Consider the following 14,950-nt stretch of genomic DNA (forward strand, 5'->3'; position numbering starts at 1 on the left):
CGTGCTTGTCCTTTTCTTTATCGATGGAAGCGAAATGCAAAAGACGCGCGTGTGCTGTGCGATGCTAATCGGGATTGAACCAGCACCTTCCACTGCTGTGGCTCTTCCACCCCTCTCTCTTCCCCTCTTTTTATTACCTCTTTCATCAGTTTTCTCTCGGAGCGGTTCGGGTTCTAATATGCAGTGACATTTACTGCGCCTTTCGTTTCCTTGAAGACTAATTAATAGTTATTATTATTACTATTATTATTATCTCTAAAGCCTTTGGAACAATTCAGGGTCTGCAAGCAAGTATCCGCATATTTCACGACGATATCTTTCCGCTTTCTTGTGTTGGAAAATAATTTTAAAAGGAGCAATAATTGTTGAGTACTTCTTTCTTGGGCGCTGGACTGGGGTCGCAAAGACTTAAAGAAGTGCGAGATCCCACAACGTTTGAGGTGGAGACGCGTAAGACTCTCTTGAGAGTTTTTCGATTGGTACAACAACTTTTTTTTATGTTTCCTTATCGCGTGAACCGATGCTTAGTGATTTGGCTTTTCTGACTAGTTAACTGCACTAGAAATGCTGCTTTGCCGGCATGCTTTTCGAAAGCGCTTGTATTTTGGCACGATGTAGCCAGATTTTGTCGAGCCACGGCGGCGAGGATAGTAGCGTTTTCGGAACTTTAAAAGCTGATATGTCTATTACTAATGACCGGCTACAAGTCTTTAATTGCCACTATAGGCACCTAACTATAATAGTTAAAAAGTTAATTTTTAAAAATTAGTTAACCAGCTTACTGCTTAAAACGATTCACCTGTTTTTTGGTGTCCGCTAGGACTGGTAATACTAGGCCGCAAGAGGCATATTTTTACCCCGAAAAGCCTTTTTGCGAAAATTACTTAAAGTCTTCCCTGAAACATCTAATATACGCAAACCTCCGGGGCTTGAAATCGAAGAATCGCAATTGGTTCGAGAAATCGAGAAATTAAATATGCGTCTTGTAAAACTGCGTTTCAACCGTCAACAGAGTAACGCTGTATTGGTTTAAATTTCAAAGCGTGTAACATTACTCAGCAACAATTCGTATGGAAGGGCTAGCAAGCGCCATCGAAAATAAAGAAACGAAAAGTGTTCTAAAATGATCGTATTATTCCGAAAAATAACGAACGCATACACGCCACAAGTACCATAATTAATGTGTTTCTCTCCTTCCTAGCAACTTCCGACAGTCCTTGAACGCACCTCAAAGCGTTAAAGTGTACAGATGCGCTGTTGTCATGTTAGGTGATTGCACTGATTTCTTAAGAAACAGCTAAGCGAGTAGCTGGGACGCAGAAAGCCTAATTTGCCTTTTTTTTTTTTTCATTTACGCACAGTTCTCGCGGTCAGGGACGAACGGGGGAACACAATCAACGTAGGTGGCGGCTCAAATTATAGCCGAATCTAAAGCGCCGAGTGGGATCCGCATGCTCTTCAAAGATATATTCGAAGACCATCGTTAGCCATGACTCTCTAATGCGTGCTGGAATTTGCTTGGATTTTAAATTACCTTGGTTAAAGTTTTGCAATATTACTATTCGCACATGCCTGGTGAGTGCTTTCGGACGGTGCATACCACCTGCAGTGCACAGCAGGTCTTGAATTTTTCGCCTTTGAGTCAATCACAACAAAACACATTTTGCAGCCTTTTTTGTCTGTCTCTTCTCTCTGCCTCGGTGTCTGTGTGGCTGTCTGTCTCTGTAGGTTCTCTTAAGCTCTCTTTGTCTGCAGTCTGTCTCCCTCTGTCATGTTTTGTCTGTGTGTACTTTGAGTTGTTCTTATTTCACTCACATGTATAACAGTTTAACAGCTAAATCATTAGCACGGGTTTACTTCACATTACATGGTAACATTTTTACAGGGTAACAAGTATAATTATTGCGCTCGCCTTCACTTTCAGCGCGGCTTTACGCTAGACTCCTACGCTCGCGGCGCCATCTGCCGGAGAAGAAGCGAGTTTTTCGAGCACCGCCAACTCGCGCTTTTTTTAATCTATCCATGGCACCAGCGACACTACTGACCTCGGTTCACGTACGACACAACCTAGCTACACTGCAGTATTCATGCCATTTTGGCATCGTTATTCAAATTAGCGCGACCACCAAAGCGGTTTCAGCGTTCGTTGCAGATTTCAGAGCGGTATACTTCGTCTTTTTTTTTTTTTAGAGACCATTGCTCACAGTGATCCCCCTATATTTCTTAGCGAGACCTTTCAAGCAAGTGATCGAAAGAATGCAACCATGCCGAAACTAACGGTGAGCTTCGGTGGAATACTTACGAAAATGAACGTGCTTGCACGAGGTTTGCGAATGGCCTTGAACATCAAGGTCCATACAGATCTGATAAACGTCACCACCTCGGGAACGAGCATGGCAAACAGGATGACCCACATCCAAGCGATGCTTTCTGACTTGTCGAATCCGGTCACGTATTCAGTGTCCTCGTCGTCCTCGTCTAAAACTGAAACGACAAAGCGCAGTATCGTTCAACAAGTTTATTAAACAATCGATTTCTTTCAGCGGTTTCTCAGGCACACTATAAGTGGCATGCACTTGCTGCTTTTTAAGTTACTTTCAGCCGTATGCTTCTAGTGAGTGTGCTTGCTATGTTATACAGTGCATGAAACTTAGCGCTGCCGGAATTTTTGTACTGTTCAGCCTAATGTTTAAGACGACAGTTACAGCAGATCGACAAGGTTGTTACTATCTTTTTCTTCCTTTTCGTAACACTGTTCTTTACGGCAATCCAAAGCAGTATCGTCTCAAGTCTTATCCAAGACGGCCTTGTGCGTATTTTCGAGACGGCCGAAATTTTTCATCGCGGCCTTCAAAACGCAAACAGAATATGCAAAATATGAAAAAAAATCTTGTAGCTCCCCCGAGAGACGCACGGGTGGCCTAAAAAAAACACACAGACACACGTAACCATACAATGTCGCACGTAGAACGTGTCTGTGTGTCACACATGCTCGCCACTTGGAGCGTTGAGTCCTGAACACTCACACAGTTTCTCCTTGCAGACAGGTCGGGTCCGGTTGTGACCTCCATCACTGTGCGTCCTTTGAATTTGTGATGTCATCAGCAGAAGCGTGCTTTTGGACAGCACGGACCCGCAGAGCACAACGGCGAAGGTGATCACGTAAGCGAGCACCTTGCAGCTCTTGAGGATGGACGCCGTGACGAGGGATGTCTCCGACTCGTCCGCGTCTTCCGGCGGCGACTCCTTGAACATGTGCACTGCGCTGGGGCGGCCGGCGCTGCGTAAGAAAGCGGCAGACGTGTGGGAACTAGAATGTGGTCCCATGCTGTTCGAGTTATAGAAAGTAACTGCAGCGTGGCGACAGTATTTGGCGCTGTTGATATGTCGCTTAGATGCGGAGGGAAACTTTTCAAGTTTTGCACTTTTATCGATAGAGGGTGGAAGGGCGGCGACCTACTCACGACCGCTCGCGGTCCCCGCGAATTTTACTGAGCAGACGAGTCTCAACCTGCTATGCTGTTACATAAAGAAGAGGTAAATACGTTACATTACGAAGACTGAATACTACGCTGCGTGGCTGGCATGCACTGGCGTCTGAACGACCTATTTTTTTTTTTTTTCGAGCACGCTCCAAAGAGACAAACCGCGCTCTGTGAATGGTCTCGAATGTAGACGAGAGAGAGCTGTACAGAGCAGTTGCATACCCCGGAAATGCAAAAAAATCTCATGCAGTGCGCCGTCGGATGCTGGAAAGAAAGACAAATACAAGTCACATGAACAGTATTAAACCGTGTACCCATGTTTTATCCGCTCTGGAACAACGCTGTATAGGAAGCGGTTGACAGGTGCTGCGTCGTTAGAATGAGTTGTGACGCCGTATTGGCTGACAATGATGCAGTTCCGGCATCAACTGCGCACAAGTGTTCTGCACTGAACTTTAACCGGTATTTGTTGTTGTCTGCCTTCGCGGAATAAATCTGACATAGGTCAGTGCCCTTCGATTTGACGTGAATCTGGAACATGGAAAGTAGACTGAATGCCGTGAGAAAACTTTATAGCATATTCGTGCCCAACTGCATTTCATCGTTTTTTTCTTCTGGATAATTTGAAGTTGTATCAGAGACAAATCTTGCATAATTCGGAGAAGAAAAAAAAAGAGGCTGAATGAAGAGACCAGCTGCAGCCGAAAGTGGACGATATGGGGGCTCTTAGCATGGCGGAAACGTACTAGCGTAGACGTATCGTAGACGTATACTCGGCGGGACCGCTGCACTTGCGCGGCCAGCGTCCGGTGATTCGGTATTCGTTTACGCTAGTACGTATCCTCTATGCGAAACGCCTGTAACGATAATCTCGCACAACAGTTCATGAATTTATGAGCAGAAGAAAGGGAACACAAGGGGCGTACTAAAAAGGGGCGGCGAAGGAGCCGTGACCAAAGCGTTGCGAAGCTGAAAGTAGCAGGGAAGCAGCGGCAGGATTACACCATTGACATGCAAGTTTGATGCACTAAAGCTCTGCTTTCTATAATTTCATAACGGCACTGCTCAGTTCAAAAAGAGACGCGGCACGTTCAATTTATTTAAGAAGGTTTCAGAAATACTACATATTTCGCAGAGCGACCCTCGCCGTGAAAGTTGGTTTGCTCCTGTATGCATGCTACTGAGAATTAGTGGGACAACAATATCGATAGTACTATCGTTGTTATGTATAGTTGAGTCACTATCAAACTATCGATGGCAAAAAAATACTATTGATTGTACTATCAATAGTACGAGATCACGCAACGCACCGAGCGTAATCACGGCAGCATAAGCTTGACGGCGTTTTAATTCAGACGGCGGTAACGATGGTAGGACTCTATACTCGAGTCACCGAGCACTGCAGATGTACCCTCCGTACAGTCGCTGCTTAAAATAAATTCCGCGAAGGTCTATAGTTGTGCTGGCTACAGTGAACAGCTCCGTCCAAACGACCCCAGACGCATCGTTGGGCGCGCCTGCTTCTGAGCCGAAATGGGATGGAAACTTCAACGCTTATGTTTACAGACTTTCGTGCTCTTGGGAGTTTGCCTGCTTACAAAACAGTAGGAGCTGTCGGTTGTGCAGGTGAGCTAGACCGGAACGCTCAGCGTCACCACGCAGACAATGCATATAACGCCAGCCAAACCCAGTGACTGGGAACAGTCCGGAATCCGTAAGTAAAGCACCGTTAATAAGACTTGCACTTTTCTACCTTATATTTTAACCTGCGTTAAGTTTTGAGGGCACTGCACCATTCCAAGATTTCAGAAGTAGGAAAAAAATGTTATTCTGAACGCCTCATGTAGTAATTTTCTGGCTTGAGACGGCTTGCGGTCAGCAGTTGCGTGGTACTTCGAACAGGGATCAGTAGGAAAAGAAGAAAATAGTGATAGGAATCTCTTTTTCTTATTCATTTAATATGCCTCCAACTACAGTGTGCCGGCATCATGGAAGACATATTGACGTCATAAGCCGCCGAGCAGTCGCCTTCCACGAGCTTGGTTTCTCGCGTAAACGAGACATGTATTTTGTTGCAGTTTGTGGCAAACTATAGTATACTCAGTGATCGTTTTTCTCCTCTCTTCTTGTTCATGCCTCGGGCATCAACATCTGTCGGAGAGTATAAAGTCATAGATGCAAGTCATTTGTACTCTGGAAAATGAACAATCCTCGGCTGGCTCCCCTTATGTAGATTTGTAGCATGAATTTTGTCATTACTTTGATTAGACGTCCTGAAGGGACCGCGAACGGAGATGCAGGCACGAAAAAACTCTTGATAGTTATAGATACTATAGATTGTACTACGGCTCCATAGTAGAACTATCGATAGTCTTTCTACGCTATCGATTGTATAAAAAAAAACTATCGATGCTATCGATATTCAATTTACCATTAGTTTTGCATCACTACTGAGAATTCCACTGATACAGCTATAGGCAGTAATTCGCAGATATCTGCCGCATTAAATGTTGCACAGCTCGATGAGTGTGCAGCCATTCCGGGGAAGGGTTGTGCACCGCAGAAAAGCCCATTCAGGAGTTTATGGTTTAAGGGGGTTAAACGTCCCAAAGTTACGCAGGCTATGAGGGACACCGTATTGAAGGGCCAAGCAGTGTGTTGAAGGTGAACGGAACGGAACGTAACGGGGAACGGAAAACAACTGCGTTTGGTTACGTGACCCGTTCGATAAAAAAACCAGCGCAGCTCCACTTACCCTCGCGTCACAAATTCACTCCAGAATGGCACTGCAATGGCCAGTAGCTGTAGCGACGTTTCGCGACAAATCGTGAAATCATGCGGCCATATAGACGAAGAGAGTTTCGCTAGAGTCGAAACATGGGCCGCTTGTGAGCCGTTTTAACCATCGACAGCTGTCATAGCTAAACATCGCGCGATCTCGCTGTCATCGGTTTCATGAAACGACGTCATCGCACCGCTGGCCGGCTATCAGACAAGCGGAAAGACGTGAGAGAAAGGAGAGGGCGGTGCACCCTCCGCCTCCTCCACCGAGCAGCGCTGGCGGATGCGCCGGTATTCGGAAGTGCTGAAATAGACTACAAAGTCAGGGCTGCGCTCTCGTCTGTGCTTAGTGCGCGAGTGCCAACAGGTGTTTCGCTGGAGCCTTGTGCTGGTTGCAGTGTCGCTGTTTCCAAACAGCTGTACGAAAACTTGAACGAGGCATCCGAAGGGCGTAGCGACGAAAAAAAAAGATGGCTTCGATTTGTGGCACTATACAGCCATAGCCTCCTCTATTTTTTCTGTGCCTGGTCAAAGGCTGCTGAAGCGCCGTCTGACTCCGCCGTGTTTCTCCGCGGGGCGGCGCTGCCAGCCCAGGATGGATGGGCGTGCGCGTAGTTGCGGCCGGCTGCAGGGAATTCGGCGGCCGCGGAATAAATGTGGCCTTTGCCTACTCCACAAACGACCAACTCGTCCTAAGCCATTACCAAAAGTATATAAAAGCAAACATTCGGCAACACAAAAACGACATCCGCAACTATGCAAGAAAGCGCGCAGTCCTTTAACCGAACATTCCTAACACACACAATCACCATCGACGAAACCAGCACACTAAGAGCCGGAACAAGTTAGCAAAAACGCGCCTAATCCTTGTGCACTGAAATGCGCAGCAACCCGGAATAAAGCGGCGCTAAAAACAGATTTCGAATTAGCTGAATTGCAGGAAGCAATGATCAGACAGATGCTAGAGCGGTACTCGCTGGCGTAGAGAAGGCCTTAAAAACTGGGTTAGTGTCTGCTTCCCAACACAGCAACGTAATAGAAACGGAAAGGCAAGCACTTGGAGCACTGAACAGTGCACAGAAACTTGCAGTCACCCAGCGCGCGGACGACTTTCCACCGGAGGCGAAAAGTCTCCTTGAAGACCTTCTCAGGACACAGAAAACGTTGCTGCCAGCGCCAGACACTGCAGCACTTGCGATGTTAGGAGGTTATTTGGCTCGCGTCGTTCAAGAAAAAATTGATTGCAGCAGCTGCAATGCTCTTCTCACGCGACCAGCCTCATCTGCGCCCAGTGACAGTTTGATCCGTCTTCAGGACAGAATCCTTCAACGCAGTTTTTGTATGTTCTGTACGCCCTCAAGAGCTACGTCGAGGTGCTGCTCAACAAAAGACGGTTCTTATCAAAACCCCTGCAAGCTGCAGTCAACAATGCAGTTGAGGCTCTTGCAGAACATGGAGCACTGAAATGTGAGCTTGCGTCCAATGACCACCACAGCCATCTGAAGCTCATCTGCGGAAAGTTTTTCCGCCCTGTTTTTGCGAACTATGCCTTATCGGTGACGGACAGGAACGATGTAGTGAAACCGCTGACATCAAAGCCTCTATCTAGAAAGATTTTGAAGTTGTGAAAACATTTTTGCATGTATGTTTTATTCTATATACGACAGTAAAATTTTTTCCATTCACTCATCGCTCACAAAAATGCTTCCTTAATGTTTCTGCTTGTATATTGGGTCAGATACGACCTATGCTAAGAATACGTGTTTTGTACAAAGAGGCACAGTAACAATTACCGTCGTTATAGCTGTAAACTTAAGCATTCATCTCGGTACTGGAGCAACGTTCGATATGTATGCCCGGCCGCCGATTTCATATTTTCCTTGATGAGCAGCTTTTACTAAAGTACATGTGCACATGGCTTAACAAAAACAATTTAGCACTTTAACGATCGTGTCCGCACATCAATCTTAAGGGAACCCAAGCTCAAGTTTGGGAGCGCGACGCCAGCGCCGCAGCGGCGAGCAGCGGAAACTCGGGGCGGCGCCGTAGCAGACGCCCTGCTAGCTTTGTGTGCACGTGCGACGGGAGAGTCGCGCGAGGCGCAATCTTCGCGCTGACAGACGCGGTCTCGGCGAAGCAAAAAGGAGGTAGTACGAAGGCCGTAATGTAAAAACCAAAGCGTATGTACACGGTGATTCACTCTTACCGCGAACACGCGAGTATGCGGCCGCGCTCTTCGGAGAGCCAGTGAGTCTGTCCCTACCATGCACGAAAAAAGTGGCAGACGACGCGCAGGCAAGTCGCTCGCTGCTCGATTTTCCAGCCTTGCGACTGCGAGTCGCAAGCCGCTGAACTAATCGGCGAGACAGTGGAGCTTTTGGCAATGACGCCGTCCGCGGACAGTAGATCTTTCGGCAACGACGTCGCCCGCGGCCACGCCGGGCGACGAGCTGCGCTGCTCCCTCGCTGCCGTAGTCGTCGCTAAGCCTAATCATTTCGCATCGATGCTGCAGCTGAGGGCACTTCGGAACTCGCCAGCGCTTTAATAAAGGTGCTACTCGCGTCACCGTTTTACTATGTTCACCGTCACATAATAAAACAAAGACGTGATCGATTTCCGTGATGCCTTTAACTGCGGAGCCAGGTGACAACAGGCGAGCAGCACTGGGCATCAGCAAAGCGGATTTGGAAAAGAAATATGCTTGTATCGCAGTTATCGCTTCTACCAGCAGCTCGGTATTGGCCAACGATCCTCAAAAATGATTCATTTTTGACGTTGCTCTACTCCAGGGTTTGGTATGAACGCGAACAAACAATATTAGCGTATTTTTCTGACGGCGGCGGCAGGCAAACGGGTCGGCAGGCCGGCCCTGAGAAGCGCGCCGCTGTCGCTGTCATCATGACGCTTATACGACTGCGGTGCACATCAATACCGTCACGACATCCTCCTGGTCACCGTAGTGCATTGAGAATCGCACCGAGCGCGAGTGCAGGAGACGCGGTCAAAGCAGACGAAATTCTCGAAAGCGCGCAAGCAATGTTATTCCGGAGAGTTTTCGTTTCAAGCAAGAAGGCGACCCGCAGGTCGCACTTGCAAGTGTGAACAATGGTGGTCAAATGTTTAGGGGGTTCCCCCAAGGTGGAGTAGAATGTTGACGAACTGTTGCCTGGTCGCATGTCCTTTCGACTCGCACGTAAGTGGATCGCCCTGCGCATCGCATGCAACAACTGACAACTACGATCAACAAGTGTCTCGCTTTATTTCTCAGAGCTGATAGTACTTCGCATATTTCGAGTATAATTATACCGTGGACTTACGTCTAGTTACATGTCATACAGTACGACGTTAATACTCTCTCGACAAACGCATTTTACAGTCAAATGGGCCTCCTCATCGTCGACCGTCTGCTCCACACAGTAGACGCGACTAATCAGTTTCCCCCCTTTAATTAAGTTTGCATTGCAGTACTGCGCGTCAGTCTGAACGATCTTATAGTGGCTCATGCAGGCGACACATCGCGACAGCGCGGGCGCGCGCACGTGCAAGAAAGCGCGCGTGCAAAGAAGCGTGGTGAAAGCAGCGCGAGCAGCGAGCAGCGCCCCAGTTTTTACTTTTCTCCCATAGATGGCGCTGCACATCAGGCGCAGCAGCGCCACCCGGCGATGCTTTGGGAGCCTTAGCAGAATTGCGCGCCGTCTTTTACGCTGCGTGCAACTCCTGCCGCGTCGTCTGCTCCGATGATGATGATGATGATGATGATGTAGCCTTCCCTTTGTAACGGGCGGGCGCCTACCAAAGGTGCCCTGGCTGGATAGATACACACATAAAAACACCACTATCAAACGCGAAGCGGCAAACACACACGCGAATACCGACGAAACAGTACTGGTCTAATGTCGCACCAGCGTCCACCACTCTGTCAGTCGGCGCTTCGTCGCTGCAACTGCCGCATGGTTTGCCGCATCTGCTGTGCAGCCCTCGTTCGAAGAACGGAAACCCAGCGCCTGCGGAAACGTAGCGCCCTCGTGCGGTGGCGTTGGCAGCTTCTCGCAGAGTAGGACGATGTGCTCCGTTGTTTCGTCGTGCTCTCCGCAGGCTCTGCACTGGGTGCATTCGACTGTAGTGTCGAAGCGCTTGCGGTACACAAGCGTTGGCATGGCACCCGCGCGTGCCTCAAACAACAGGCGGCTGCCTACACTGTTGTCGTAGAAGCTCTCAACGCAGATGTCCTGCTTGGCTGCCCGGTACACTTCCAGTGTCGACTTCCCCTCCATGGCAGCCCTCCACGCCTCTCGCTCCTGCGCATGCACTTGGGTATTAACTGCCTTGGCCCATTTCCTCGCGTTGTCGGCTTGTACTTCATTTCTGAAGAAGCCGAACTTGCGACGAAGGTGTTGGAGCCGCTTCACCCATGTAGTCCATCCTGGGCTGCGCGCGCCACTCGTCGGCAGCTTCGCGTACTAGCACGAACGGCGCCTAACAACGCCGTTTCCCGCGATTGAGGGGGCACGAAAAAAATAGAGGAGGCTATGATACAGCCATTATTGTTTCGCAGAAACTACAAATAGCGTAGTGTTCAACTTGCTTACGTAAGTGCATGCTTCTTCCACCGAACGGCACTTAATGAAAGCCTTTGCTATCACCTAGCTGCATCCGGGTGCCAAAAAGGAAGTATGTATATAAAGTTGCTGGAATCAGCGTCTTGCGGTAATGCTTAGATAACGAATCAACCAAGCAGCAGCTGAAAGTGCCCCGAAAAGGTGCAACAGCCACCGAGGAAGTACAAATCGGGGAGAAAAACCCGGAGTCGAACACAGTCACCCGACAGAGGAAAGGTAAACAGGGGTAAAAAGTGGTGAACAAAGGTAAATACTGCAAGTGCTGAAGTGGAAATCACCAGCGAACAAAAAAAAAAAAAAAACACACGGACACCTTGTAAACCTATTATGCTTTGGCAATGCGACAGCATCTGAAGTTGTTAAATGCCTTTTTGCCTGAAGTAATTGATGGAGCTTGTGAGGCCCAGGTTGCCACTCCGTAGCTCTTTCTCCACGCCACCTGCTGCGATTGGCAGGTGGAAGCTTCACACAGACAAATCTGCAGTCTGAAGACATCACTTCCCGCCAGCCAATGGGCATTCTCCGGCCTAGTAACGTCGCTTCCGCTATAGTGACGTCACATGCCTCCAGCTAATGGAATGTGTCTATTATGACGACGTCAGTGATGTCACTGCCCGCCAGCCAATCAGGACTTTTGTGGGCGACGCCGAACGGCCGCCGCCAGCTTTTTGCTCTGGCAATGCTCCTTTGCTAAGCATGCGTAAACTGTTGTCATGTTTGTGTCAAAAGCAAATTGACCGACTTTGCAGCGGTATGCAGAACTAATATTACTAACTTACACCATGGCGACGACGACCGAGATGGAATCCTCATTGTAAACACTGCAATAAAAGACTATCCGCTACCTTCCTTGACAATGAAATGAATCTGACGTCCCTCGTCGCCAGCGACGGTCGCTCAACAGCGCTTTGCCAGAGCAGATTGAGCCACCCTGTACAACCTTGCGCATTTGGAACGACTCCAATTCCACACCATGCGAAAAAGCAAGGCACAGCGTGACTACAGCCGACAGTGATCGACTTCATCGCAGTCAGTGATGAGCTGAGCAGGATTTATGGACCTAGTAACGGCTGACTGGAAAATAGAAGTTATATCTCTCTATTTCTCTCTCAAACGTGGAAGCCACGTTGGCCACGTCAAGCAAATCCTTGGAGAAATTTGCTAATGTTTTTGGTTCGACTCTGGCCGATCTGTCTGAAAGCGTTCCCCCTGAAGTCAAGCCAGGAGCAAGCCCCACGACTGTGTTGAGTTGTAATGCTCGACTGAACTTGAAACAACGCTCACATGGCTTGAGCAAAAAGACACCATCAAAAGCTTCCCCCAGCTGACATTGTGAAAAAAAGTATGGTTGTCACAGCGAATAAAAATGGTTAAATGTCATTTTGTATCGATTATCAAGCTCTTAATATCGCTTTGGGACTAGAACGACATCCGTCGCCTATCAAGGATGGTACCTTGCCTGAAGCAGCAAAGGCCAGATTATTCTCCAATAATTTTCTCATGGTGTCACGCCAGTTCTTTTACGCCCTTTCGTTGCGTGAAACTTGGGATCAGCTTTGAAAGTTATCTCCTAGATTTGCTGCAGAGGCTGGCATATGACACGAGAGAATGAAATTTTAAACCGAAAGCAGTATAAGCCACATTTGAAAAAAGAAAAAAAGATGTGTTGTCAGTCATAAAATTCGCCCATTGGCTGGATGGTAATGACGTCACCAGACCGCATCACTTCGATTGGCTGGAGGGAAATTAATTCACCAGACCGGAATTGATAAGTACACGTCCATGTCATCACCTCGAGACCCCAGCGAGAAAGCCTGTAACCCGCTGTATGGTACGAAGGGATGTCTGGTTGTTTGCAAACAGACGTATAGGGGTCCGCAAATGCATAATCGTCATCATCAGACTGACTACGTCCACTGCAGGACAAAGGCCTCTCCCATACTTGTGCAATTAACCTGTCCTGTGCCAGCTGCGGCCACTCTATCCCAGCAAATTTCTTAATCTCATCCGTCCACCTAACACAACTGTGCACGAATGGCCCAGAACTCGATGTAAAGGCATCATTAGCCTCTTATATTATCGCATTGTCAACACGTAATGTAATGTGAAATTTATTTGATTAGGTGTTATTACTGGTATGGGTGGGGAAATAAAGGACGTAGAGCTTCCCACGATATAGGGCAGTTTCTAGTCGAGATTTGGGACGGGTGCTGGGTAAGGCTGACTCAATGTGTGGGAGGACATACGAGTTGTGCAGGTAACCCGCACAGTATTTTCAGCATCGGTGGTGCTTGGTACCGTACGAAAGAAATCAAAACAAATTAGAACTAATAAACAACTATCTTCGCCATGGACCTACTGCTTCGAGAATATGATTTTATTGACCGCAACTTCCAAGCGAACCTAGGCCTGTCTGAGATTTCGGATTCGTCAGTGAAGGTCCACTGCAATAGAATTATCCGACGGTTCGCACCTATGATTCTGCATTTAACGTGGCTGACCAATAATATTGCCTGTCGTTTCATTTGTTATCAGTCATGTAAGACGAAAAAGCTAAATTTTGCCCATTCAAGCACATAGGAATGCTTGCCATGATAATTCCGATTAAAAAATTGTAAAACAAAAAAAAAACAAAGGACACCCAGATTCTTATTCGGTAACGATTTTTTCTCAGTTCATTCTTCCGCCTCTTTTCATCGATCAGCTAAGCTTTTTAAACCAAAACTTGTGACTGATCGGTTATTGACCCTTGTGGCACAGGTTGCAAGGCCCATCAGATGGGCGGCAAAAGGTTTAAATTTGATAATAGTTCTTACGAAATCCTGCTCCTAGCCTCGATAAGAAAAAAAAAGCGCTTGCGGAACGTCGTCTTCTCCGGCGTGTGACAATCAGGCGCCGTATTTCCTTGGTAAGTTTCATCGAGATCACAACCAGAGAAATGAAGCCAAACTTTTCTTAATCGAATAGCCAGGGAACAACGCGCGCCTGTATTTTTTTTTTTACCATAAATGAGCGTGAAACGTGCGTGAACATGACTTACCAGCCATTCGCCAGCTGTTCTTGCTGTACGCGTCGATAAACACCGTTCGCTGTCCCGGCGTCCATGGCTCTGCAAAAAAAGAAAACAAATTCAGGGGGGCGCTTTGTTGACCTAAAGTGCGGTGAGGCGAAAGCCTTTAGCGCGGTGTTGCTGCTTGTGTGACTGATGTGTGGTTAAGATGTTAAGTACACAATTGTTTGTGAATCTCAAATGCTGGAGACACTGGAGGGCGTTTGGGAGGCATCCGTCTGATTCGACGCCTTTCTGCAAACACTCTCCAGCGTCCTAGACAAGTAGAACTACATATGCATTGACAGGAAGTAGCGTAGCCATTTGCACGCTTGACTGCGGAACGAAAGGATGTTGGTTCGTATCCCATCGTGCAAATTTTTTTTTTCTGGTCTGACTAGAAAAAGCGTGACACCTCTGCTGACAACCTTCTTCTGACAACCTTCTGTCAACAACGATGAGGCATTAAAGACATTCGCCTATGTAAAACTAGAAAACATGTCGCCGCGAAAACCTGCATGCAGTGCTGACGAAAGTACGATATAAAATATGACACATCGAGCGCTAGTTAAGGACAACACCTGCAGTCAAGTGCACATCTAGATCCGTCAAACTCAAGAAGCACTTCTAGACCCGTCAGACGCAAGAAGCAACAAAGTAAATCCATTGGTCCTGAGCCCTGCTCAGAAACAGGGGTGCAAGGATTCAGCAAAGGGCGGCTATTATAGCGCGCTGTCAGTGTGCGGAGCAGAAGGGAGAAAGTTAGTCCAATGCTCGGGGAAATATACTCCTTTAAAGTGGAGTATATATCTAATAAGAGAGTAACTACTCATTAGCATCCACCCCAGCAGTGTTTCACAGCCACAAAGGAAAGCTATACAGCTTTCAAAAATTTCTAGTGGAAGAAGAGTTTGTCCTGCTCTGGGTATCGAACCCGGGACCACCGCCTATCCGGGGCAGTCGCTCTACCAGTTAAGCCTTGTCAGGACGGGAACCAGTTGGTAGGGCGAGGAGG

General features: G+C 47.7%; 1 protein-coding gene across 2 annotated transcripts in view; it reads right to left on the reverse strand.

Moving 5' to 3' along the window:
* LOC149342841 (chitin synthase chs-2-like) overlaps positions 1–14,950 on the reverse strand; it is a 102,765-nt gene that overhangs the window by 34,713 nt on the left and 53,102 nt on the right. For both annotated transcript variants that reach the window (XM_089545342.1, XM_089545341.1), the window contains exons 2-4: positions 13,927–13,995; positions 3,027–3,280; positions 2,303–2,484 (exon numbers count right to left, since the gene is read on the reverse strand). In XM_089545342.1, coding sequence (XP_089401468.1) covers positions 2,303–2,484; positions 3,027–3,280; positions 13,927–13,991 — 501 coding nt within the window. In that variant the 5' untranslated portion in view covers positions 13,992–13,995. The remainder of the gene's footprint in view (positions 1–2,302; positions 2,485–3,026; positions 3,281–13,926; positions 13,996–14,950) is intronic.

This window comes from Amblyomma mixtum, chromosome 5, assembly GCF_055824585.1.
Source record: "Amblyomma mixtum isolate Tamu chromosome 5, ASM5582458v1, whole genome shotgun sequence".
Classification (NCBI taxonomy): Eukaryota; Metazoa; Arthropoda; class Arachnida; order Ixodida; family Ixodidae; genus Amblyomma; species Amblyomma mixtum.